At 41.0% G+C, this 27177-nt stretch overlaps 1 protein-coding gene across 3 annotated transcripts in view; it reads right to left on the bottom strand.

Moving 5' to 3' along the window:
- Nucleotides 1-27177, bottom strand: part of LOC149467286 (ephrin type-A receptor 3-like) — a 267500-nt gene that overhangs the window by 133492 nt on the left and 106831 nt on the right. For all 3 annotated transcript variants that reach the window (XM_089671959.1, XM_089671961.1, XM_089671960.1), the window contains one exon: nt 13008-13163. In XM_089671959.1, coding sequence (XP_089528085.1) covers nt 13008-13163 — 156 coding nt within the window. The remainder of the gene's footprint in view (nt 1-13007; nt 13164-27177) is intronic.

Genomic DNA, 27177 nt, shown 5'->3' with positions numbered 1-27177 from the left:
AACTTATAAAAATCCAGTAAAGAGACACTGTCAAAATTTTCTTCTGCCGCATGTGTTCACTAAGTGGAAAACTATTTCAAAAAAAAATTAAAAAAAGAAACTCAACATTGTTAAGTAAATTTATGATTTTGTGTTGGGCTGCATTCATAGCTGTCTTGGGCCATGAGGGCTTAATGTCACTTAAGCAAATCTGTCACCTAATTAAAAAAACTGTTGCCCTGGTCGTCAAACCCAAAGTCAGAGCCGTACTGACTAGCAAAGAGTCACCTCTTCTGCCTCCTGCACATACCTACTGGTCAGTTACAAAACCGATCATAGTGATGGGTCAATATGTGTTGGAGGGGGGAAGAAGAGGACAAGCTTCAACACTAACAATGAGTGTTGGAACCTGGCCTGTCAAAATAACTTTGGGGTGTAACAGTGGGGATTTGGAGGCTTTGTCTTGTTTTTTACAAAGCTGTTTAAGACTAGTTTATTGTTGCTGAGTAAAGTAGTAAAAAAAAAAACACATGGGGTTTAACTCTGGATCACCTCCCTAAGGGAGGTTGCCAGACAAGTTAGACCTGCAGGGGGTGAAAAAAATAACATTCACAGTCATGCATATAAAAGTCCCAACATTCTAAATGCAGAACATGACATATTTGACAGTTAAGCAACTTGCTGTTCAGTGTAAGGAAAGTGACTCTTATCAGTAGTTTTATAGACTTCTGGGCAGAAGTGAAAATGATGCTATGACAGCTTGCTTATTAAATATCTTCCGTTCTAATAATCTCCTCAAAAGTCTCACAGCAGTCCATTAAGCTCCACTAAATCTTCAGTTCAAATCAGCTAAATACATTCCAGGAGCAACAATCAACAGAAAAAGGGTGTTCAATTTCTTACAGGTTTTTTTTTTTGAGTAAACAGCCTGTCCTCTGCCAGCATGCTTTAGAGCAGTGGTTCTCAACCTTTCTAATGCCGCGACCCCTTAATACAGTTCCTCATGTTGTGGTGACCCCCAACCATAAAATTATTTTCATTGCTACTTCATAACTGTAATTTTGCAGTGGGAGGAGTAGTGCCATGTCATTGGTGTCAGTGGAAGGAGTAGTGCCCCATCACTGATGTCAGTGGGAGGAATAGTGCCCCATTGTTGGTATCAGTGGGAGGAATAGTGCCCCATCGTTGGTATCAGTGGGAGGAATAGTGCCCCATCATTGGTGTCAGTGGGAGGAATAGTGCCCCATCACTGATGTCAGTGGGATGAATAGTGCCCCATCATTGGTATCAGTGGGAGGAATAGTGCCCCATCGTTGGTATCAGTGGGAGGAATAGTGCCCCATCACTGATGTCAGTGGGATGAATAGTGCCCCATCACTGGTGTCAGTGGGAGGAATAGTGCCCCATCGTTGGTGTCAGTGGGAGGAATAGTGCCCCATCACTGATGTCAGTGGGAGGAATAGTGCCCCATTGTTGGTATCAGTGGGAGGAATAGTGCCCCATCGTTGGTATCAGTGGGAGGAATAGTGCCCCATCATTGGTGTCAGTGGGAGGAATAGTGCCCCATCACTGATGTCAGTGGGATGAATAGTGCCCCATCATTGGTATCAGTGGGAGGAATAGTGCCCCATCGTTGGTATCAGTGGGAGGAATAGTGCCCCATCACTAATGTCAGTGGGATGAATAGTGCCCCATCACTGGTATCAGTGGGAGGAATAGTGCCCCATCACTGATGTCAGTGGGATGAATAGTGCCCCATCACTGGTGTCAGTGGGAGGAATAGTGCCCCATCACTGGTGTCAGTGGGAGGAATAGTGCCCCATCACTGGTGTCAGTGGGAGGAATAGTGCCCCATCGTTGGTGTCAGTGGGAGGAATAGTGCCCCATCGTTGGTGTCAGTGGGAGGAATAGTGCCCCATCGTTGGTGTCAGTGGGGGAAATAGTGCCCCATCGTTGGTGTCAGTGGGAGGAATAGTGCCCCATCGTTGGTGTCAGTGGGAGGAATAGTGCCCCATCGTTGGTGTCAGTGGGAGGAATAGTGCCCCATCGTTGGTGTCAGTGGGAGGAATAGTGCCCCATCGTTGGTGTCAGTGGGAGGAATAGTGCCCCATCGTTGGTGTCAGTGGGAGGAATAGTGCCCCATCGTTGGAGTCAGTGGGAGGAATAGTGCCCCATCGTTGGAGTCAGTGGGAGGAATAGTGCCCCATCATTGGTCTCAGTGGGAGGAATAGTGCCCCATCATTGGTGTCAGTGGGAGGAGTAGTGCCCCATCATTGGTGTCAGTGGGGGGAGTAGTGCCCCATCATTGGTGTCAGTGGGGGGAGTAGTGCTCCATCACTGGTGTCAGTGGGGGGAGTAGTGCCCCATCACTGGTGTCAGTGGGAGGAGTAGTGCTCCATCACTGGTGTCAGTGGGAGGAATAGTGCCACATCATTGGTGTCAGTGGGAGGAATAGTGCCCCATCATTGGTGTCAGTGGGAGGAGTAGTGCCCCATCATTGGTGTCAGTGGGAGGAGTAGTGCCCCATCATTGGTGTCAGTGGGTGGAGTAGTGCCCCATCATTGGTGTCAGTGGGGGGAGTAGTGCCCCATCATTGGTGTCAGTGGGGGGAGTAGTGCTCCATCACTGGTGTCAGTGGGGGGAGTAGTGCCCCATCACTGGTGTCAGTGGGAGGAGTAGTGCTCCATCACTGGTGTCAGTGGGAGGAATAGTGCCACATCATTGGTGTCAGTGGGAGGAATAGTGCCCCATCATTGGTGTCAGTGGGGGGAGTAGTGCCCCATCATTGGTGTCAGTGGGAGGAGTAGTGCCCCATCACTGGTGTCAGTGGGGGGAGTAGTGCCCCATCACTGGTGTCAGTGGGAGTAGTGCCCCATCACTGGTGTCAGTGGGAGGAATAGTGCCACATCATTGGTGTCAGTGGGAGGAATAGTGCCCCATCATTGGTGTCAGTGGGAGGAATAGTGCCCCATCATTGATGTCAGTGTGGTGGAGGGGAGAATAGTGCCCCATCATTGGGGTCGGGGGGGGGGGGGGAAATAGTGTCCCATCGTTGGTGTCAGTGGGGGGAGGAATAGTGCCCCATCATTGGTGTCAGTGGGAGGAATAGTGCCCCATCATTGATGTCAGTGTGGTGGAGGGGAGAATAGTGCCCCATCATTGGGGTCAGGGGGGGGGGAAATAGTGCCCCATCATTGGTGTCAGTGGGGGGAGGAATAGTGCCCCATCGTTGGTGTCAGTGGGGGGAGGAATAGTGCCCCATCGTTGGTGTCAGTGGGGGGAGGAATACTGCCCCATCGTTGGTGTCAGTGGGGGGAGGAATAGTGCCCCATCGTTGGTGTCAGTGGGGGGAGGAATAGTGCCCCATCGTTGGTGTCAGTGGGGGGAGGAATAGTGCCACATCGTTGGTGTCAGTGGGGAGAGGAATAGTGCCACATCGTTGGTGTCAGTGGGGGGAGGAATAGTGCCCCATCATTGGTGTCAGTTGGGGGAGGAATAGTGCCCCATCGTTGGTGTCAGTGGGGGGAGGAATAGTGCCCCATCGTTGGTGTCAGTGGGGGGAGGAATAGTGCCCCATCGTTGGTATTAATGACACAAATGATGGGGCACTATTCCTCCCACTGACACCAATGATACTTACTTTGCTGACCCCTGCTCCAGCCTGGGCTTGCTCTCTCACTTACCTGTCAGCTGTCTTCCTTCTCTGGCCGCTCTCCTCTTCACTCGCTCCGGCAGCTCCCTCGGTCTTCTTTGATGTACGCGCGCTGCCGCTCGGCTCCTCCTCTCCAAGCTCCACCTCCTCGCCGGTGATTGGCTGCCTGTGTGCCTCTCCTGAGCTACAGTTCCGGTGGCCAATCAGCGGCGAGGAGGCAGAGCTGCTGAGCGATCCCGGAGGTGTGGCCAGGTGACAGCAGCGTATCATCCCGCCCACACATCGCCGGAGACTGCAGCGGTGTCTCGGTTCCTAAGACCATCGGAAATATGTGTTTTCCGATGGTCTTAGGCGACCCCTGGGAAATAATCGTTCGACCCCCAAAGGGGTCGCGACCCCCAGGTTGAGAACCGCTGCTTTAGAGTGTTCCTCTTGCTCTCTGTGGCTAACTAGTCATATCTCTGAAGAGGTCCAGTACACCCATTACTGAATCAGAACCTGAGCTCCACCATCTGCAGGAAGCACAAACATTTTCTGATTGTAGAGCTATAGATTTGACTCAGCAAGGGGGTATTGAACCTCTGAAGGGAGATCACTGCTTCACCACAGACAGCAAGTGCCACCCTCTGCAGCATGCTGGTAGAAGACAGGCTTTTCTACTCAGGCTGTAGCTACTTTAAGAAGAAAAACTGTAAGACTCTGATCAACTTTTGTTTTGATGCATCTAGAATGTACTTGGCTGATGTTAACTGAAAGTTCATCTGAGCTATAAATGTTATTTTAATTTATTTCATGTAACTTGCAGTTCACATCTGTTCGACTGTGTTTTGCATGTTTAGTAGCACATTCATGTCAATAGGCTGCCCTACCTACAACACGTGGAAAGAAGTCCTTGAGCCTTTTTTTTTTTTTTTAAATAACGCCGCACCAAACCGCATGGTATTGCAGCACTATGCAGTTTGACATGTGCAAAAAAGCTTGCAGTTTGCTGACGCGTGGAGGTGCTATTAGGAATCAATAGCACCCCCATGCGCCTGCTGAAGAGTAGTTCAATAGCGTGTTAGGAACGTGCGTAATTTTGCGCACGTTCTCAGCACACAGTAAGTGTCCCTAGCCTAACAATACATGATAATTATGCAAAAGTACAGAATTTATAAAATAGGAAACATTACTTGTATATCGGAAACACATTTCCCAAAATGATTTTAAAAATCATAATTTTGTAGTATGCTATTTATGGACATTTGAACTGCAAAACATATGACATTTTTCTTTTACTATGCAAGAAAGAATGTAGATCATTTTATATCTTTTTTATTAAAAGCCTTTGCCATGCACATGACAAGTAAGATTTGGTCAGCAATGTGTGTTGATGTATAAGCTGTCATAAAATGATTCAGGTAAATAGTGGACACACAAGGAATATTTCAGGAGAATTGAACTCCTGGTAAAAGGTTGAAAGGATATACTTTAGCACAACCAACCCCAGGCTGCAAATGATATAAATATGGTTCTTCAGAGATAGCAAGCTTGACAAACAGACCTTCGCAGGATGAATCTAAAAGTCATCTTCCATTCCCTTAAAGTGTTACTAAACCCAGGACCCTGCATTCACTATATTCAGTCTTCCACAGTACAGAGAACATGGAAATGCAATAACATTTGTAAATGTAAACTGCTAAATACCTTTTCCCCTCAGCAGTATATAGCAGTCTTGTGACTTCTATCAGTGTCCGATGAGCACTGGTTAAAGCTTGTAGGAGACGTTTTCACTCTCCTCTCACTGTCCTTTGAGGATGCAGAACCCCCGACCCTCTGTCTGGACGGTGCTTATTGGCCCTATGCTGATCACATGCACCCTCCCCAAAAAAAAAAAAAACACCAAACAGAGCATGTGCTGAGTGTTTCCTAGGGCTATGTACTATAAGCAGATGGATTGGGGTCTGTGGAAGAAGCGGAGGGTCGGAGAAGAGAGGATCAAACAGCCTTTTTACACAATGCAGAGGATTAACCCCTTAGGTTCCACAGTGAGTATAACAAGCATGCTTTACTGCATATACAGACTGATTTTACTGTTGTGGGTTTAGTAACGCTTTAAAGAAACTCTGTCAGAGATTAAAATGATCCAAGTAATGGTTCTCTGTACAAGAAGAAGTAATATACTACCATCTATTCCAGTGTTGCAGCCTCTGTTGGTGTCTTTCACATTTGACACCTCCAGCAGTGCCAGATGCCTGCATCCCCTGCTGTGCTCTTGTATCTTCATCTGATCCCTACAGCAATACCGGTGTTGGAGGATGGAACCTTGCCTTGTGACCAGGGAAAAAAGCAGGAGCTCTGCTCTAAATAAACCCATAACGGTAACTCTAGTATGAGCTCGAAAAGACAACCCTAACTCTTATTCTACGTGTAGCCCAAACCCCTGACCTAACCCTTTAAAATTAAACCCGAACCCTTGGCCAAAATCCTTTATTATTATTATTATACAGGATTTATATAGAGCCAACAGTTTGCTCAGCGCTTTACAATATAACGGGAGACAATACAGAAACAATACAGTTCAATACAAGAGGGTTAGGAGGGCCCTGCTCCTTGGAGATTACAATCTAAGATTTTTATAAATGTTTTCACACAAGATTCGTTGAACGTTTACTCAGGATTTTAACTTTTTACAGTTGATTCCAGTAAAAAAAATCTGTGAATCCTGAGTGAGCACTGTATGTATCCTGTGTAAAAACATTTATAAATGTACCCCTTAATCTATCACCTAACATTTATATTGTCCTAGTCCACAGCTCCCTTACCACTGGACATAAGTTGTTCCAGTGACAACTTTCAAAGGAGAAAATTCCCTCATTTAGAATGATTTGCTCCCACTTAGGCTCTATGTACACGGGACATTTGGAAAACACTTCTGAACGATGGAAACTGACTGCTGGAAAACGTAGGTTAAAAAAAGTCTGTTTAGCCACGTTTGCATACCGCGTTTATGCATGTTTAATGCGTGTTTGGAAGTGTTTTTTAAAGATAACATCAGGAGACGTTCCAAAATGCCCAGAATGCACTGAAAAAACAGTAAAAGATTAACTATTTTAGACATTTTGAGAGAAATAGAGAGAGCAGAAGCAGAGAGAGCAATATGTGTTGAGAAGACCTATCTTTTCTGGTTGTATTCACTATGGATCCCATCATGAGCCTAATGCAGCACATTCTACCATTTTTTCCGTCACGCAAAAGAATTGACTGCACTGGCGTACTAGGTCCATGAATACATGGAGAACACTTTGCATGCATTTCTGATGATGAAAAAAGGCTCTGGACAGCATTTGGATATGGAACAGTTAAAAAACACTTCTAAATGCAAACGCTTATACGTTTACACGCATTTACAAGCGTTTGGTGTTTGAACTCTGATAACATCTACTCCTGAACGCAAGTTTGGTGCTTTCAAAAAAACGACTGTAAACTCAACTGCCTGTAAACGACTGTAAACAACGATGTGTACATGGACACACAGGAAAACATTAGGGAGAGTTCAGGGGCTGCTGAAAAAAACACAGAAAAGCTCCTGAACATGAGTTTATCAGCTGCAGTGTAAATGAACCCTTACTCTTCTATCTACTTAGCAGGAAGTAAAGGAAAGTCTGCCCAATTGGACAAAAATGACAGAATAAAAACAACAGGGACTTAATCCTTTCCTACTTTACTCCAAAAATGTTTTGACCTTAGATACACTTTAGATACCTTAACCACTAAATAACGCATGAGCGTACGTACTCATCTTATCGGATGCTGTAAGTATTGCCCTTCCAAACTACACAATCTCGCACTGAGATATAACACATCCCAATGAAGAACCTTTGACTGAGATATATAAACGTTTTTTAATTATGGTTTTAAAAAAGTTATAAAATAAATTGTGTGATTTTATAAAAAAGGAGATCTGACTGCTTTATGCTTAATTCCTTATTGATAACAACTAAGAAGTGTATATGTATGATATTGCATCATAGTGCAATAAGGAATATTTTTGAGCTGACTTTTTGATATATTATTCCTTCTAATGCTATAGCACCTATTTTTGGATGATTTTACCACTCTAATTTACATAATGTTGTGAGCTTTGTGTATACCACCATCTTATATAAGCCTCAGGCAGGAAAATAAGTTAGACCACCCCGATTTCAGTCCTATGAGACTATGAAAATGGAGTTAGCTGCAGCCATTTTAGAAAAATAGAACCTCATAATGGACCCTGTGGGAGTAAACTCCCTTTTTTATGGCACAAGGGAGCCGTTTCAGCATGATATATCTATATGTGGAGTTGTGCTTAAGTAAGACAACACAGCTGCTAAACATTAAAGCCAGAGGATGTACATGCATTTATATCACGTTTAACTTGCTCTTTATGATGCATTGGCGAGTTATTATCTTCTTGCATTACTAAACAAAGGACTGAGCAGATGGAGGCAGCTAGGCTCTGCCTGATGGATCGGTACCATTACATTTCACACACACAACATGATTAGTACTTTAATATACAATTCTTGATTGCACCTTCAATAGATGACATTCAGAATTGCACAAGTGCACAATCCATTAAGACATACACTTTCCATTAAGATGTGGAACGTTAAGAGTTCCAATGTAATATAAGGCTGGTTAACGGTGTGTAGCTTCTTCAACTTGTAAGCAGTTAGAGAGTATTTCCAAAACAACAAGGAGTTTTCTAGAGAGTAGACTGTACCAAGTGTTTATTCTGTATGTACAGAGGATTTATAGCTGTTATTAGATAGGTTTTAAAAATGTCATTTATTAATGAAACAATAGAAACCATGGTCACCTTGCATTACAAAAGGATCCTATTATGACCCAAACTGCTAACCATTGGTGGTTTTTACAAGGGTGCTTCTACATTTTAGGGAGACTACATACTGACCTCCTCTATGTGGCTCCTGTCATCTACACTCAGCAACCACTTTATTAGGTATACCTGTTTAACTGCTTGGTAACACAAATTGCTAATCAGTCAATCACATGGCAGCAACTCAGTGCATTTAGGCATGTAGACATGGTGAAGATGACTTGCTGAATTCCAAACCGAGCATCAGAATGAAGAAGAAAGGGGAGTGACTTTGAACTTGGCATAGTTGTTGGTACCAGACGGGCTGGTCTGAGTATTTCAAAGACTGCTGATCTACTGGTATTTTCACACACAACCATCTTTAGGGTTTACAGAGGATGGTCCAAAAAAGAGAAAATATCCAGCGAGTGGCAGTTGTATGGATGGAAATACCTTGTTGATGTCAGAGGAGAATGGGCAGACTTGTTTGAGATGATAGAAAGGGAACAGTAACTCAAATAACCATTTGTTACAGACAAGGTATGCAGAATATCATCTCTGAATGCATAATACATCAAACTTTGAAGCAGATGGGCTACAGCAGCAGAAGACCAATCTGGGTGCTACTCCTGTCAGCTAAGAACAAGAAATTGAGGCTACTGGATGGCTCACCAAAATTGGACAATAGAAGATTGGAAAAATGTTGCCTGGTCTGATGAGCCATGATTTCAGCTGCAACATTCAGATGGTAGGGTGAGATTTTGGTGTAAACAACATGAAAGCATGGATCCATCCTGCCTTGTATCAATGGTTCAGGCTGGTGGTGTAATGGTGTGGGGGATATTTTCTTGGCACTAACAACTTGTACCTAATAAAGTGGTCGGTGAGTGTATGTCTCCTCATAGAAATGATGAAGCCTTTCCATGTTCACCAAAAGTAAGGCAGTTAAACTTCCTGGCATATTACCAAATAATAAATACTTTTTATTGTGCAGAGTGAATTATATGTTAAATAATCATATATTTTTTGAGGGCTAATTCTCTTTTATCAGCAGCTTATGTATAGGAGTCTAGTTATGATTAAAAGATGCTTAGCAGTTCGCCCACAGAAAGTGCATGTACATTTCTTCTGTAGTTCCAGGAAAAAACAGCACTGTGAGAGTATAGTAAATAATATTTACCTCCCAAGGAGGTATATCTTTAATGGAAGCAATGTATCATGATAAGTACATCCAAGAGTGTGGTGCCCAGGACAAGGTAGGAGAACCGTCCACTCCTCAGGCAACACAAGCCTGGAGAAAACACCGTTGGGTGTCTAGAATCGCCAGGGATCGCGCCGTTCCAGAAATGACGTCACCGCAACCTTGGAGGGGGTGGAAGGCGGATCCTGGCCTTGGAACGCAAGCTGAGTTGGTAACCTTGACAACACGTTTCACGTGCATGCGCTTTATCAAATCTCAGAGAGTGCCCACCTCAGTCCCTCAGTCCTGCTATAAGTTGCTGATCGCCGCCATTATTAGTAAAAAGAAAAAAAATCCCAGTATATATACTACCAATTGTAAATGCTATAACTTTCACGTAAACCAATTTATTTACACGTAATGGGAATTTTTTTTTAGCAAAGACATTTAGAAGAATACATTTATGACAAAATTTGATTTTTTAAAATTTTTTTATTGGACATGTTTATTAGTAAAAAGTCAAAAATATTGTTTTTTTTCCTCAAAATTGTCGATCTTTCTTTCTTTGTAGTGCAAAAAATAAATGCACAGGCGATCAAATTCCACCAAAAGAAAGCTCTATTTGTAGGGGAAAAGAATGTAAATTTCGTTTGGGTGCAGCGTTGCATGACCAGGCAATTGTCAGTTAAATTAATGCATTCCCGTATCGCAAAATATGGCCTGGTCAGGAAGAGGGGTAAATCCGATTGGTTAAAATGCAAGTCTCACTGGGGGAGATTTACGAAAACTGGAGCACTCAGAATCTGGTGCAGCTGTAGCACAGTAGCCAATCAGCTTCTAACTTCATCTTGTTCAATTAACCTTTAGCAATAAAACCTGGAAGCTGATTGGTTTCTATGCAAAGCTGCACCAGCTTTTGCACTTTCCAGTTTTAGCAAATCAACCCCTTCCTTTTTGTGGCTATGCTTGCACTGTTAGTGAGGCAGCCTTGGGAGCTTACTCTAACCTGAATTTTTAGCACTGCTCACTGTATTGGTGTCACTGGGGATGTCAGTGACACCAAGTCAGTTCCCTCCAGTGTCAGAATGCCCATCGCAGTCCCACAGTCCCACTATAAGTTGCTGAGCGCACAGTACACAGTATCAGCTATATCAAAAAGTGGGGAAAATGTGGGCCATCATATGAACACCGTGGGAACATGGCAATCATTCTTGATTTTCAGTGCTGAGGTTCTAGCTTCAATTCTCACTGAGGACATCAGCCTCATGATGCTTTTATGTCCTCTCACATTTGATATCCTTTGGATATTCAGTAATAGCATACTGTACAACATGGCATATGTTAACAGCACTGCAGTGGATTTCTATAGTAAAATGGGTAGCTGAAAGTAAATTAATGTTCTAACTTAACCACTTCAAGTCCAGACACTTTCACCCCCTTAATGCACAGGCCAATTTTCAGCTTTCAGTGCTATCACACTTTGAATGACAATTATGCGGTCATGCAACACTGTACCCATATGAATTTTTTTGCATTTTTTTGAGATAGATAAAACTTTATTTTGGTGTTATTTATTTATTCACCACTGGGATTTTTATTTTTTTGCAAAAAAATAGTGTTTTTCTTAGATTATTTATTTGCAAAATTGTATTTCTTCATAAATCTTGACCAAAATGTATTCAGCTATATCTTTAGTAAAAAAATAACCCAAATTAATTTATAACCAAAAATTATTTTTCAAATTTTTTATTATTTTATATTATTATTTATTTATTAACATACCTTAACCCTAGCAGTACAGTATCACCATAGTGACACTGTACTACTTGTGGGGGGTGATGAAGATTTTTTTTTCTTTTTTTACACTGATTGCTTTTACACCCATAAAGGCTGTAAAAGCAATCATTTCTCCTTCTCTCTGGCTGCATTCTTGCAGTCATTGAAAAATACTTTGAGAGCTGTGATTGGTCACAGCTTGTAACATGGTACAAGGCTGTTGAAGGCCTTGTACAATGTGACCTCTGTGATCATTCACAGATGTCACAAGTAGTACGCAATGATGTCAGAAGTGACATCTTGTTTACTACTATTCATGTGATCACTGATTGGCCAATCAGTGATCACATGAATCGGGACCTCACACAGAATCCCATACAGCGATCAGTGTTCTGCTGTGTCTGGCAGACACCGGACCTCGGTGCCGTGCGCTCCCAAGGAGCGCTCACAGGCAGTGAATGCAGGGGCCATTTATAAACGGCAACCCGCTTCAGCACTGCTCACATCCGGCCATTTATGTACATGGGCCGGACGGGAAGTGGTTAAAGAATTTGTAGCCCCAAGATTTCATATTCCTTATATTTGTCTGTTGTTCCACGTATTTGTATAAAAAGTATCCCGATCTCTTTGTATTACTTCCTTTGTGTGAAATACCTGGTCATCCTGCCAGTTCCCTTGCTTTCCTGTTTCAAACTACACTAGACACGTAAGAACATCTATCCTGGTATGGTCAGTTTTCTGACTGTGCTGTGAAAACAGCCTGTCTGTCCTCCAATGATCATACTTGTGCTGATACACGCCTCCCCTGCACAGCCATTCACTGGGAAGATCAGTGTACTACTGCTCCTTCTCCACCCCACCTCTCTAAGCCCTGTATGCAGTCGAGAACAGAGATTATGTGATCACTTCTAAAAAAAAGGAAAAAAGGTATTTATAATGTTTTTTAATATCTTTACACAATTGTTTTGCCTTTCCTTTCTATTGTAAACTGAATGGGTTGTTTCACAAGGTGAGGGTTTACATATAGCAGAACTAAGGGCAAAGTCTTTTTTTCATTTTGGATAGCGTAAGGAAGGGTGATAACCCATCAGATTTTTTTTCCATCTGAGTCCCATCTGTGAGATTTCCCTTCACTTCCTGTTTCATAGCCAAATGAAATCCCTCCAAAGTGGGGGAATCCCTGGTTGTCACCAGGGTCACCATAACAAGGTTCCCCATTGAAAGTTTTCTCCTCTATTCCTGTTCTGATGACAGCCGAAAACTTGGGATTTTCTTTCAGTCTGTCATAACAGTAAACGGGACTAATAGGGTGAATTTCCCTAACAGGGCACAGGCAGCAATAAAAACTGGGAAAGTGTTCTAATTCTTCTCCACTCTATCCAAAATGTAACAAAAGGTTTTGCCTTTAGTTCTGTTTTAAGCACCACTGTAATAGCTCTTCAATAGCTTTACTACTTCATTGACTGGTTTTGATTGTTCTCTGGGGTTAAAATGTGAAGAAAGAGTAATAAAAACAACAATAATAATCATAGCAACAACAATCACAATAAACTTTAGGAAAGAAGACGTCAACTTACGGGTACATGCCATAGACTTGGGATCGGACTTGGCTCTGTAGTAACCTCTCTCACATGTGCATTCTGCGGAACTGTCCTGTAGAGAGAAGCTGTGGGGTGGACACTTTGTACAGTATGAATCGGTCAGCAAAGCCTTGTAAAACCCAGGACGACAAGCTGAAACACAAAGAAGGCACATCAGGTGAATCTGTCATCTCTATCAACATCAATGAAAGCAGGTTCAGATGACAGCCTGCATCCAGTACCCCCCGTGTGCTAAGCTGGCAGTGATAGAAATAGGAAGTTGAAGTGAAATGGTCCATTTAACTGTTATTAGAGTCTGATGACAACCCCCCGCGCTTCTTGGAGAGAATTCTTAAGAGTACATGTGTAGCATGTTTAATGAATTCCTGGAATTAAACGGACTAAATAAACCTCCTACTTTATTGACAGATATAAGAATTGCTGATATTTGAGTAAGTTAATATAGAGTTTTCTACATGACATAAAATATTACAGTTGCCTAATATTTCTGCGTTGGCACTACCCATCAAATTTTGGATTTTTTTTTTTCATTCAAAGTGTCTAATCACTGTATAGCATGATGCGGCTGATTTACTAAAGGCAAATAGACTGCATTGCATCAACTGCATTTGCAAAGTACACTTGCACTCATTTTCCTCAGTAATGTAGTAAAGCTTCACTTTGTAAAGAATCAGGATCAAGGAAAATTAAAAACAGGATTTCTTGCACATGATTGGATGATAGAAATCAGCAGAGCTTTATCACATTTACTAAGATATGGGGAAAACAAGTGCAAATGCACTTGCAAACTGCACAGTCTATTGCCTTTAGTAAATCCGCCCCAATGTGTGATTTCAGCACACATTAAAGTTTGTTACAAATACTTTTTTTTCTTTACATACCTTAAAATATCTATTATGCTAGATTAATGGTCACTAAAATGCTGCAGAGCAAAGACATACAGGCACTGTTATATAACTCTGTTGTAGTGCTACCACTGGAGAAGCCATTTAGAATGACCAGGTCTCCCCTGCTAGTTCCGAGGCTGCGTGCCACAGACATAGGGGTTGATTTACAAAAGGCAAATTGACTGCACTTTGCAATTGCTCCAGAGCTTAGTAAATGAGGTAAAGCTTCACTTCGCAAAGAATACACAATCACTTGCAAGGGGGAAAAAACAGCATTTTAGCTTCACATGATTGGATAATGGAAGTCAGCAGAGCCACTGCTCATTTACTAAGCTCTGGAGCAACTGCTGTTGCCAAGTGCAACTACACTTTGCAAAGTGCACAGTCTATTTGCCTTGAGTAAACCAACCCCACAGTTCTATGCACAGTGACAGTACAGGCTCAATCTAGGGGATGTCTTTTTGTGAATTTTAATGCAGAAACATGAACAGGATGGGATTTAGGGGTTCAGGGTACTCCAAAACAATATCAAGAATCAACAGGAGGACAAACATCTTAACACAAAGCCTTCAGATAATAGGAAATGACTAGTAATTATAGTTCTCTATAAGAGCAGACCCAGTCCATACATAACCCCTGGAACTTTACACACCTGGGATCCCAAACAATGGTCCTACTCACAATATCCTTGGAAAGCTGTCTGCCACTCAGCTTCCACTTGACTCATTTCAGTGAGGGATCCAAAAGATCCACTTCCAGATACGAGTTCCAAGCAATGCCCTTAGCAGAAATGTCAGCCCAGCAGTGGCTAAGGTCCAAACTGCAAATCGTCTCTCACTCTAGCTACCTCTCAGGGGCAACAGCCTCATGAGAACCTCCCTGAAGTGGAAAGAACACTCTGGAAAGGTCTCTCATATACTTACGTATCACCCTCCTCAGCTAGCTTCTGGGTGCCTCCTCTCAGGGATTGTCTGAGGTCTGCTAAATATTCATAACTAAGTGATTGACCCTTCCTACTCTATTTCATGAAAGCTTCCTCCAGAAACAGGCAAGAGCAATCAATCACCCACGTTAGGAATCCCTGACCAGACAAAAAAAAAACAAAAAATAGATCACCACTCCACTGAGTACAGCAAAGCCAAAAAACAAAATTTAGCCTAACTTTTGGACAGGGCACTACACAATGGGATTGATTTACTAAAGGCAAGTGACTATGCACTCTGCAAGTGCAGTTGCTCCAGAACTTAGTAAATGAATAAAATCTTCTTTTTGCAAAGAATACTCAACCACATGCATCAGATTCACAATGAACTGAGAGTGCACTCAAACTGGGAACAATTGAACTGAACCATGTTTAAGTTCAATTTTCCCCCCTCCCCAATGGTCTGCACTCACACTGGACTATAAGGAAGTGTTCCCAGGTACACATAAATCATCACCTCTGCTAACCAGCCCACAGTGATCTCTGCTTCTGAACATAGTCTTCTATGGAGAGTTCTGTGCTTTGCAATTGTGTGCACTCACACTGAAGCAAGCCATACCTGACCACAAGTGAACCTCGCTCGGGGCTACCTCTTCCAAGAGGTAAAGGGGAGCGTTACCCTTAACAGTTCACAGGCATGGTTCGGAGCACTCACACTACACAAATGAACCAGACCAAAGGAGTGAGCCATGCCTGGGACCAGTTAAAACTATCAGTTTGAGTGCACACTAAAAGCCCTCTCTTGGTAATACAACACTATCACTGTGCAGGAGTGAATTCCCAGGAGATTTGTGATCCTCAGCTTCCATGAGAACACCATTGAGGTCACTCTCACCCAGTCAAACAGACCAGAAGCCAGGATCTTGAACTTTTTTTTCATTTTTTTAGCCTTGAGATTTAGGATCGGGAGATAATATATAGAAAATAGTTGTGAACTATTAAATCATCTTTAAAGCTAGTTAATTTGAATGGGCTGCTGTTCCTGCATTTCCCGCATTTTTCAAAATGCAGCCACACAGAAATCGTATTGTGATTTTGCACAAATGGGAAAACCATTTCCGAAAACCATTGTGCTTTTGGGAAACCATGCAATTTCCCTGTGTTTCCTGCACCCGCAAACATGCCAGGAGGTGAGATGTGTAAGGATGCCATTAAGAATGAATAGCAGCCCCACGCATCACTACAGAGCAGCTCGTTTGGCTGTGCGTGGTTGCTGGTGCTGCAATTCCCATTCCTATACTTCAAAACACTGGAAAACATCCACTGCACTGCAATTCTCTGATGTAAAATTGCATTGCCCTTAACGTCTGTGTCTTACTGAGTTTAGGATATTGCCAATCCAGCAGGTAACCGTACTTTCTAGACAGACTGGGTCTAAGGAGGTATGTCAATGTGCACATCGGCATTTGAAACAAAACATGGGGAGAGACATTTACAATGCTTAGTGATATACAGCAGTTGGAGGGAAAAGGTACATAGCATAGACTTGAGGATCTAGGGATGTTTAATTGTTGGTCTGGGTACAAATTAAAAAAAGGTTCTCCTTCTGCTGTATGATCTAATTATTTACTGATTTTCATTATAATTGGTCACCATAGTAGATTTCCTCTTTCAGAATAAAGCAACCCATAGCTGATTTGTCCTATATTGCAGACCTGACACATGACTCCTTAGATACAGGAGAAACTGCATCAATAAAACATTGCCTCCTTCTGCTTCAATTCACTGCAAATCAAGGACACATTTTTACTGCAAAGCTTCACTAAGCTCGCTGAAACAACTAGAAAGAGGGGTGAGTGGGGAGATGAATGCAGAGTTTTGAAAGATGGATTCTGGGCACGAAAAAAAAAAATTCCCTAGGAATATTGTAAATTGGGGATCATTCGAGGTTTCCCACAACAACCTCCACTAAGTAATGTCAGATATATTCTGACTGGTTGTTATAAAAAAATTTAAAATGTTTAAAATTACAGAGAAGAACAACCGTTCCTGATTTATTAAAAGCCCCAATGAAACATAGCAAAAGTACGGCAGTAAGTGTATAAGCATAGAGGCAGATTGTTAAATGTATTTTACTTGTCACATTGGATAATTACATGGAAAATGAATACTAATATTATTTCAGCTGTGGTCTATACGTTAAAATTGATAACTCATACTTTTATTTGTCCTGCCACTATGCACAGTATGCCTGGTATTATCCAAATATAAAAGCATTAGAAGAAAATACAAGAAAGGGGGGTCCTTATATGAGTTCTGCTGAGAAATATATATATAAATATAGTAGATGCAGCTTCCTTTTAAAGTATTGCTATTATGAGATGTATGGATGCTGCCATTGATTACCTCCTTTGGCAAATATGATTTACCTTACTCTTAGGCTAACTCACTGGCTTTATTACTACTGAGTCATTTGTTCCTGGTCGGTGACTTAAAATGACCCTGTCAGAGCTTGAAAAATCCAAAGAAAAGGGACTTATACTTTTTATATACATACAGTCAGGTCCATAAATATTGGGACATCGGCACAATTCTAACATGCAAACTGTTGTAATTCCTACACCGTTCACCTGATTTGGATGTAAAAACCCTCAAATTAAAGCGGACAGTCTGCAGTTAAAGCACATCTTTTTCATTTCATTTCAAATCCATTGTGGTGGTGTATAAGTCCAAAAATGTTAGAATTGTGTCGATGTCCCAATATTTATGGACCTGACTGTAGGTATCTAGTGGTCCATGGCTACTAACTTGCCTCCAGTGTCAGACGTCCCACACCACACCATGGTTCTCTCCTCAACTACTACGTCACTGTAGCCAGAATAATTTTGGGAGAATGTACTGTGGACAGACAAAACAAAATTACAGCTTTTTGGTAAAGCACATCATTCTACTGTTTTCAGAAAAAGCAATGATGCCTTTAAAGAATACAGTCCCTACAGTCAAACATAGTGGAGGTTCACTGATGTTTTGGGGTTGCTTTGCTGCTTCAGGCACTGGCTGTCTTGACTAGCATTATAAAATCTGATGACTACCAAAGAATTCTGGGGTGCAATGTAGGGCCCAGTGTCAGAAAGTTGGGTCTCTGTTAGAGATCATGGGTCTTACGACAGGACAATAACCCAAAGCACACATCAAAAAAACACCCAGAAATGGTTTTAGACAAAGTATTTGAGAGTACCAATTTGGCCAACAATAAATCCAGATCTCAATCCCATACAGCACCTGTGGAGAGATCTCAAAACAGCAGTTGGGAAAAGGAACCCTTTCAATCTGAGAGACCTGGAGCAGTTGGCGAATGAAGAGTGGTCCAAAATTCCAGTAGAGGGGTGTAAGAAACTCATTGATGGTTACAGGAAGCAATTGATTTCAGTTATTTTTTTCCAAGGGGTGTGGTAAAAAATATTAAATTGAGGGTGCCAATAATTTTGTCCAGTCCATTTTTGGGGTTTTGATGGAATGTGCAAGATTTGGCTTTTTGTTTCTCCACGTGTTGTGTAATACTAATACGGACAAAAGAAATAAACATGAGAATACCTAAATATTCGTAATTACAACAGTTTTCTGGGAGAAGTTGTGCATTATCTGACAGAAATGTAGGGGTGCCTATATTTTTGACCATGACTGTATGTATGGGTAAATATTAAAGAAGGTCCTCTCGCCAAGAGCAGAGACTCATTCTTGGCTGCAATCATCGCAACCCATTTTCCCCTAACCCATTGTTTTCTTCTCTGTGGCTTCAGCATATAACAATTTACTCTTCTTATCACACTTGCTTTTTTAAAAATTCTTGGTGGCCCTTTTGCAGGGTCTCATTTGCCCCTTAATACTGTTTTCTCTGTCCCAAATATCAGTGTTGTGCCTTAGTGTAGTAACAGGCACATATCCAAGAGTAGAGGATTCTTGGAATGATTTACAAGTCAGCTTTGGCTGGCAAGACAACGTACATTTAAACACAAAGTCACATCAGTCGGATCATCCTTTAAACTCAAGGTACTGGTCTCCAAAAAGTGGATACGAATGATACTGGTACACAACTCAGTTTTGCTTAACTCTGCAATTCTACACTGAGCTACATTACATATACAATACAGTCCAGTCACATCATTCAGTATTCTTGTTTTTTAAACTCACATAAACAAGAAGAGTCTAGCTACCATCCATTCCATCTGTCACAACAGCTTTCACATTTAAGAGTCACACCCTGCTTTTACTACCATCTTGATTGGGTGATTTTTATTACTATTATTATATTTTTTAAATTATTTATTCACATTAACTGCATGTATGGTAAATGATGTGCAAGTATTACACTTGTAGGCTTTTGTTATCTCCTCACAATACCTTATTAACAATATGTTCCTTTCTTCTAGAAGGCCAGATTCATCATTGTTCAGATAACACTCAGCATTAACATCTTTCTTGATTAAGATGCTGACCTGGGGATGATGACATCACGTCAATCCTGATGCATGTATAATAATCTTTATGTTCTTTTGTTGTGTGTAAAAATATCTGATTTTATTGCTGCCTGTCTGCTGGCCATCTATTTCCACAAGTTCCCGAATTTCCTGCATGATTTGAAGCTTCTTCTTTCCTGATTCACTTGTACATTTGTGGAATTTAAAAAAAAAAAAGATATTTTTAAACTTAAAGATTGTTTGCATTATTATTAGGTGTGGGCTAGAAATATTTGAAACCTAATGTGGAAATTAACACATGATTTGAAATTTTGACTGTAGATACACTTAAAAGAGAAATATGGGTTTACATATGGGTTTGCAACATCGGTCCAATACTGTGTCTGTCCCCCACTGCTTCTAAGACTTAGAACTGGCCAACGACCTCTGATCGCTCAGTTCACACGGAGCAGAGAGCCAGTGAGTGTTGGTCACTGGCTCTCTGTCCTGCCCCTCCAGCACTCACTGGAGCGCAGGGCTGTGGAGGGGGCGGGAACGGCTGGCTTAGAATCTCAGTGGCTCGCTAAAAGGCTGAGCCGGCTGCTGGTCCAGGCATCTAGGTGGATCCCAACTTTAAAGTCGGGATCTTTCCTGAGCCAGGACCAGTTGAGTGACATCAGCTGACAGCGGGTAATGCCTGCTGTCAGCTGAAAATGGGTCACATGATGCAGAATGAACTGCACTCCTGTGATCCCCTGGAAAAGTAGAATCAAATGAGTTTTGGCTATATTTCTCCTTTAAGTACTGTTTTTTTTAACTTGAAAAAAAAGATGTTTTTTTGCTATATTTTGTGCCATACAGGAATGTATTAGGCCCCTTTCACATTACGTGTCAGATCAGGTTCACCTCTCTCTCATTTTTCAGAAGGACCTGATTGGATGGTCCATTCACCCCTATGGACCGGCAGGTGAAAACCAACTTGTGTCTGTTTATACCCACCTGCTAAAAAAAAACAAAAGGGGATCTGTCCCCTTCCATCTAGGCAGATCAGATCAGAGAGCATTTGGGACACCCATAGAACAGAACAGGCTCTGTCTATGTCCGTTCTGCATAAACTGAGTGAATAATGACATGTCATCCAACTGCTCTGCTCTTATCAACAGGGAATCAGCAGAGAGATCCCCTGCTGATCTCAATGGAGTCTGCCCAATGTGAAAGGGGTCTATATGAACAGTGAAGTTACTGATAGGTATGCTTTCATTAACCACTTGCTCTCCAGAGCATTTACCCCCCTTCCTGATCAGGCCATTTTTTGCATTACAGTGCTGCGTTGCTTTAACTGATAATTGCGCGGTCATGCAATGCTGCACCTAAATGAAATTTAAGTCCTTTTTTCCCACAAATAGAGCTTTCTTTTGGTGGTATTTTATTGCCTGTGTGTTTTTTATTTTTTTGCGCCATAAACAAAAAAAGACATAATTTTGAGAAAAAAACAATATTTTTGACTTTTTGCTATTAAATATGTCCAATAAAAAAAATTAAGAAAAATCAAATTTCATCATAAATTTAGGGAAAAATGTATTCTGCTACATGTCTTAGCTAAAAAAAAATCTCAATACGTGTAAATTAATTGATTTCCGTGAAAGTTATAGCATTTAAAAATGGCGGTATATATATTGGATTTTTTTTTTTTACTAGTGATGGCAGCGATCAGCGGCTTATAGCGGAACTTTGGCGAGCATTCTGACACTGGGGGGAACTGACTTGATGTCACTGGCATCCCCATGTCTTTGCTAAAAAAAATCCCAATACGTGTAAATTAATTGGTTTACGTGAAAGTTATAGCGTTTACAAATGGCAGTATATATACTGGATTTTTTTTTTTTACTAGTAATGGCAGTGATCAGCGACTTATAGTGGGACTGCGGTGGGCATTCTGACACTGGGGGGAACTGACTTGGTGTCACTGACATCCCCAGTGACACCAATACAGTGATCAGTGCTAATAAAAAGCACTGACACTGTACTAATGACACTCGGCAGATGCTGGCAGGGGAGAGAACTGTGTTGTTTACATATAGTTCTCTCCCCTGATGGTAGTATTCAGCAATCACCAGGTGCCGGCGAGTAATCACCGGCCGGGACCCGGTGATTAATAGCCGAGGCCATGAAATGCAGAACTACAAAATCATATATATATATATATACTGTATATATACACGTGATTTTGTGCACCCAGTATTTCTGCTATAGGGCAGAAGGGAAGCAGTTAACCTGCAGAATGGTTTGTTTTCTATCTCTGATCCCTGCCACCTCCAGCCTCCTCCATTCAGCACCTTCAAACACTATGTTACAGGCTTAAACCAGTAGAATCTGAAATCATTTACAGCATGGACCTCATAAGATTTTCAGCTTATCACTATATAGTCTATATAGTACATTTATATGTGTATGTACCGGCATTGTTGCTGGCTCATTGCAGTAATAGGGTTGCATCCAGAAAGTGTATCTGATGCACAATCGTTTGCAATATTAGAAAATCAGAACTGACTTAATAAAGTTCGCACCAAGCATTTCTTGTAAGCACCACTTCAACTAACGGAGATCCATACAAAATAATTTATTAGGAAAATACTTAAATGCTATTTCTTTTTTATTATGGATCTGATGTTGACTGATATTGACCAGGGCCACAACAGGCCTTAAATACTGCATTCATGAATCGATGATTGAGTTCATATTCACACTACTGCTTTTTAATGCATGAACTTATTAGAATACGATGAACATTTAAAGCAGAACTTTATTCTCTGATTCAGCATATATTTTAAGAATTATGCTGCTAGCCTTAGTGAATAGATAGGAAGACATTTTTTTCCTTGTTTTGATGGCTTTTTCCTTCATTTGCTTCTTGGTTTCTGGTCTAGGCCAAAATTATGTCATACATACCAGGAGTTCTCATGGGCCTTTTGTTTTAATTTCATCTGAAGATGAGGAGAAGGGGTTTTCTCAGCTAAATACACCCTCCTGCCTGCATGCATGAGCTACAGGCAGATGGATTCCAGGAAGTAAATGCTACATGAATCATCTGCCCTTACTCAAGATGTCCACAGCTAGAAATGCTAGAAGTGTTTTTCAAAGTGATTTCTGAACCAAATAAATCATGGACACATGGTTGGATGGATGAGTATGCTTTGAATATTAAAAATGAATTTTAAAAAATAGCATTGTTCTTTTGTGGTGCTCAAATGTAGTTACATAGTTAGTGAAGTTGAAAAAAGACACTAGTCCATCTAGTTCAACCAACAAGAGAAATATATTGAAACCCGCCATATACACAATCCTATACCCATAGTTGATCCAGAGGAAGGGAAAAAAAATATAAAAGCATGAACCAAATCGCTCTAATGAGGTAAAAAAAAAAACCTTTCTTATCCCCCGAAAAGGCAGTCAGATTTTACCTAGATCAACTACCCCTTGTATTATTACCGCTACATATTAATATTCAGGTATATTATGTGCATTTAGGAATGCATCCAGGACTTTTCTTAAAACAATATACTCAATTGGCCAGAACCAGCTTTGAGGGAATCCACATTCCACATTTGTATAGCTCACACTATGAAGAAGCCTTTCTGTATGTGAAGGTTAAATCTCTTTTCCACCAGACGTAGAGTGCCCCTTTTTCCTTTGCAATGGCCTGAAAGTGAATAACTCTACACCGAGTTCACTATATGAACCACTGATGTATTTATACATGGTGATCATATCCCCCTTTAATCTCCTCTTCTCAAGAGAGAATAAATTCAGTTCAGCTCATCTTTTCTCATAGCTGAGCTCCTCCACGCCTCTTATCAGTTTAGTTGCCCTTCTCTGCACTTTCTCCAGTTTTCTGAAATCATTTGTGTGAATTGGTGCCCAAAACTGAACTGCTTATTCCAGATGAGGTCTTACTAATGATTTGAACAGGGGAAAAATTATGTCTCTCTCTTTAAACCTCTTTTAATACAAGAAGGATTTTGCTCGCTTTAGAAACTGCAGTTTGGCATTGCATGATATTATTAAGTCTGTGATCTACCAGAACACCCAAATCCTTCTCTGCCATTGATTCTACTAGCTGTTCTCCTCCAAGAATGTAAGATACATGCATGTTCCTAGACCCCAAGTGCATAGCTTTACATTTGTCAATATTAAACCTCATTTGCCACTTATCTGCCCAGTTAAACAGTGCATTGAGAACGGCTTGGAAAACAAAGACGTCCTCTTAATATGTTATTCCACTGCATAGCTTGGTGTCACATACTGTATCTAAGTTTTGCTTTAATTACATCCTTACGTAAGTTCTTGCAGATATCTCTTGGTTAAAGCTGGATTGTGCCTTGAATGTGCTTGGGCAGACAAGGCGTGAAAATATAAGGTGTGCAATACTCCCTGTATTCAGAGTTTCCAGTTTGTTAGTCCAGGTCAAGCTGTAGCTTACATAGATCATAAATCCCAATAGGTTGTTAAAGGTAACAATTCTTTTCTGGGCACCCACTGACCCCCCAAAAAAAAACAACATACAGTGGGGATCGAAAGTTTGGGCACCCCAGCTAAAAATGTGTATTAATGTGCATAAAGAAGCCAAGGAAAGATGGAAAAATCTCCAAAAGGCATGCCCATTCTTCCTTACAAAAGTCTTTCAGTTCTTTGAGATTTCTGGGCTGTCTGTCACGCACTGCTCTTTTAAGGTCTATCCATAGATTTTCAATTATGTTGAGGTCAGGAGATTGTGAAGGCCATGGCAAAACCTTCAGTTTACGCTTCTTGATGTAATCCCCCGTGGATTTCGAGGTGTGTTTAGGATCATTATCCATTTGTAGAAGCCATCCTCTCTCTAACTTCAGCTTTTTCACAGATGGCATCAAGTTACCATCCAAAATTTGCTGAAATTTTATTGAATCCATTTTTCCTTCTACTCGTGAGATGTTCCCTGTGCCACTGGCTGCAACACAACCCCAAAGCATGATTGATCCAACCCCATGCTTAACAGTTGGACAGAGGTTCTTTTCATTAAATTCTCTGCCCCTTCTTCTCCAAACGTACCTTTGCTCATTCCAGCCAAAAAGTTCAATTTTAACCTCATCGGTCCACAGAACTTGTTTCCAAAATGCATCAGGCCTGTCTATATGTTCATTTGCAAAGTTCAAACGATGATTTTTGTGGTGAGGACGTAGAAGAGGTTTTCTTCTGATGACTCTTCCATGAAGACCATATTTGTACAAGTATCTCTTTATAGTGGAATAGTGTACCACAACTCCAGTGTCTGCCAGATCTTTCTGGAGGGATCGTGCAGTCAAACGTGGGTTTTGAATTGTTTTTCACACAATCCTGCGAGCTGTTCTGTCTGATATTTTTCTTGGTCTTCCAGATCTTGCTTTAACTTCCACTGTTCCTAATGACTGCCATTTCTTAATTACATTCCCAACAGAGGATATTGACATCTGAAAACGCTTTGCTATCTTCTTATAGCCTTCTCCAGCTTTCTAGGCGTCAACTATTTTCAGTTTCAGTTTTCTAGACAACTGCTTAGAAGAACCCATGGTGCTGATTGTTGGGGCAAGGTCAGATGAGTCTGGGCATTTAAAACCTTTGCGATTGACATAACCTGGTCTTCCCAGACGATGATTGAGAACAATCCATGACACTGGCAGGTCTCAGCTTTGCAAAGGGGGCAGTGCATGCTATAAATTCTGCAGGGTGCCCAAACTTTTGCAGACGCCATTTTTTTGTTTTCTGTTATTTTGAAAGTGTAATTGATGGAAATAAAATCTAACTTTTGTTGACATATTATAAGAATGTCTAATCTGTAATTTGATGTCTTTTGGAGATTTTTCCATCTTTCCTTGGCTTCTTTATGCACATTAATACAAATTTTTAGCTGGGGTGCCCAAACTTTCGATCCCCACTGTATATATATATATATATATATATATATATATATATATATATATATGTGTAAAATTACTCTGCTAAATATTTCTCTATCTCTTTGAACAGCTTCCATGGTAACCAGGGCAACGGGAATTCCCTAACTGTTTAATATTTTAAAAAGCAAATCTAGCAGTTATTGTATATTTATTCCCATTATCGGCGCACAGCAGTCATACATCATTCTTAAATCATCCATTTTTAAAATACTCAGAGGGAAATATTTAGCTGGGTTAGAATTAAAGAGTCAGTATTCGTTGCTCAACACAGATGCAATAAAGAATTAAATTATCTCTTGTTATCATTTTTTTATGTTTGATTTTTGCTGGAAGCTGGAAGACTTTGTGACCTGATTGAGGTGAAGCCCTTACCTTGCACATGAGAGAACAGCTTCTAAGAGAAGTGAACAGCCCTTGAAAAACTGCATTATGTTTTTCCAAAAACTAGAGAACCCATGACAAACTAGAGGCTGGCTGACATTTTTTTGCTGCCTGATCATGCCCTGATTACCATCCATGGATGAACAAACTACAGGACGAGTAAAAACAAAAGGATCTGGCTGCTTTGAACACAGCCAGCCTCACAAACCAGCAATGCTATTAAATATTGAAGACTCTGACTCAGATCTGCTCTGTACAATCAATAGCTCTTAGATTTAATGCTCCTGGACACAGAGCCGGGGAATACGCATGTGTTTGGGAAGTCTGTAGCAGACAGAAGAATGTCGTCCCTTCCAGGTTTACAAGCCTACGTGACCTACATATAGGAATGCATATGACTGTGAAGTATGGTGCGTATTAAAAGAGTAGACTCAAAGATATAGAACACTGCTCTGAAAAAATACTTACCAACTAAAAACTAATGGACCTACTTGGCAATATACAGTACAAACCATAGAACACTCTGGTTTGCCTACTGATTTGAATTTGTCAGACTCAGCTGGTTCAAGTTGATTACGTGTTTCAAGAGTGTCACTCTTCACAGGCTAAGAAACTCATAACTGAAAGTAGGAATAGAAAATAATGCTACAGCCTGGGATACTGGAGATATTTACTGTAAAATTATTTTAAAAGTTTACCATAACATAAATTTGCCTTCTAAAGTATTATCTACCAATACCATTTAGAATGTAATTATTTGTACCTATGAAAGCAAAATGGAAGAGTGATGGCAGAATAAAGTCCAGTTTTTGTCTGAATAAAGATCTATGTTGTCCCAGTCATGACTGGATCTACTTACTGTTGATTTACTCACTACCTCTGCTAGAAGAGTCTATTCCAAGCATCATCTACTCTTTCTTTAAATTAATACTGTCTAAGATTAGTTTTGAACCTTCCTCCTGCTAGTTTAAGGTCATGTCCTCACACTCTTGATCTTGGCTTTATATTGAAAATACTGTCCTCTTGAATCTTATTCACACCCTTAATATACATTATTTAAAGTTTTCAACACTAGAACAACATGGGTGAATGCATAAAGATGCAGCTTGACATAGCTAGAGTGAAGATCTTAATTTTTCTCAGTAGTAAGATATGGAAATCTGAGTATGAAAGTTTGGGTACCAACAAATAGATACTTAAACTGTTGACATGTAGAGACAAGTTACCACTCCAAGCTTGTATTAAAATCCTCCACCTCTTAAATTCTAGCTTCTAAGCAAAGTAAGCCAAACCATGCTCCACAAACTCAGGAAAGCAGAAAGTCACATACAGATGACATTAGATTACATCCAACTTTATTAAAGCCGGGCAAAGAACACCGCTGTTCTCTAACATGTTAACCAATCCCCAATATATGCTTGATCACAGAGATAGGGGCAGCAGGGCTTTTTTATGCATTATACAATCAATGCAACTTAATTCTTAGAGGAATGCATACCATGTAAACATCATGTCACAAACAAACACAGC

Source organism: Staurois parvus, unplaced genomic scaffold (assembly GCF_062004578.1).
Source record: "Staurois parvus isolate SC_StPar_1 unplaced genomic scaffold, SC_StPar_1.0 ptg000116l, whole genome shotgun sequence".
Lineage (NCBI taxonomy): Eukaryota > Metazoa > Chordata > Amphibia > Anura > Ranidae > Staurois > Staurois parvus.
Note: the sequence above shows the minus strand (reverse complement) of the source record. Positions and strands in the feature narration are given on the sequence as shown.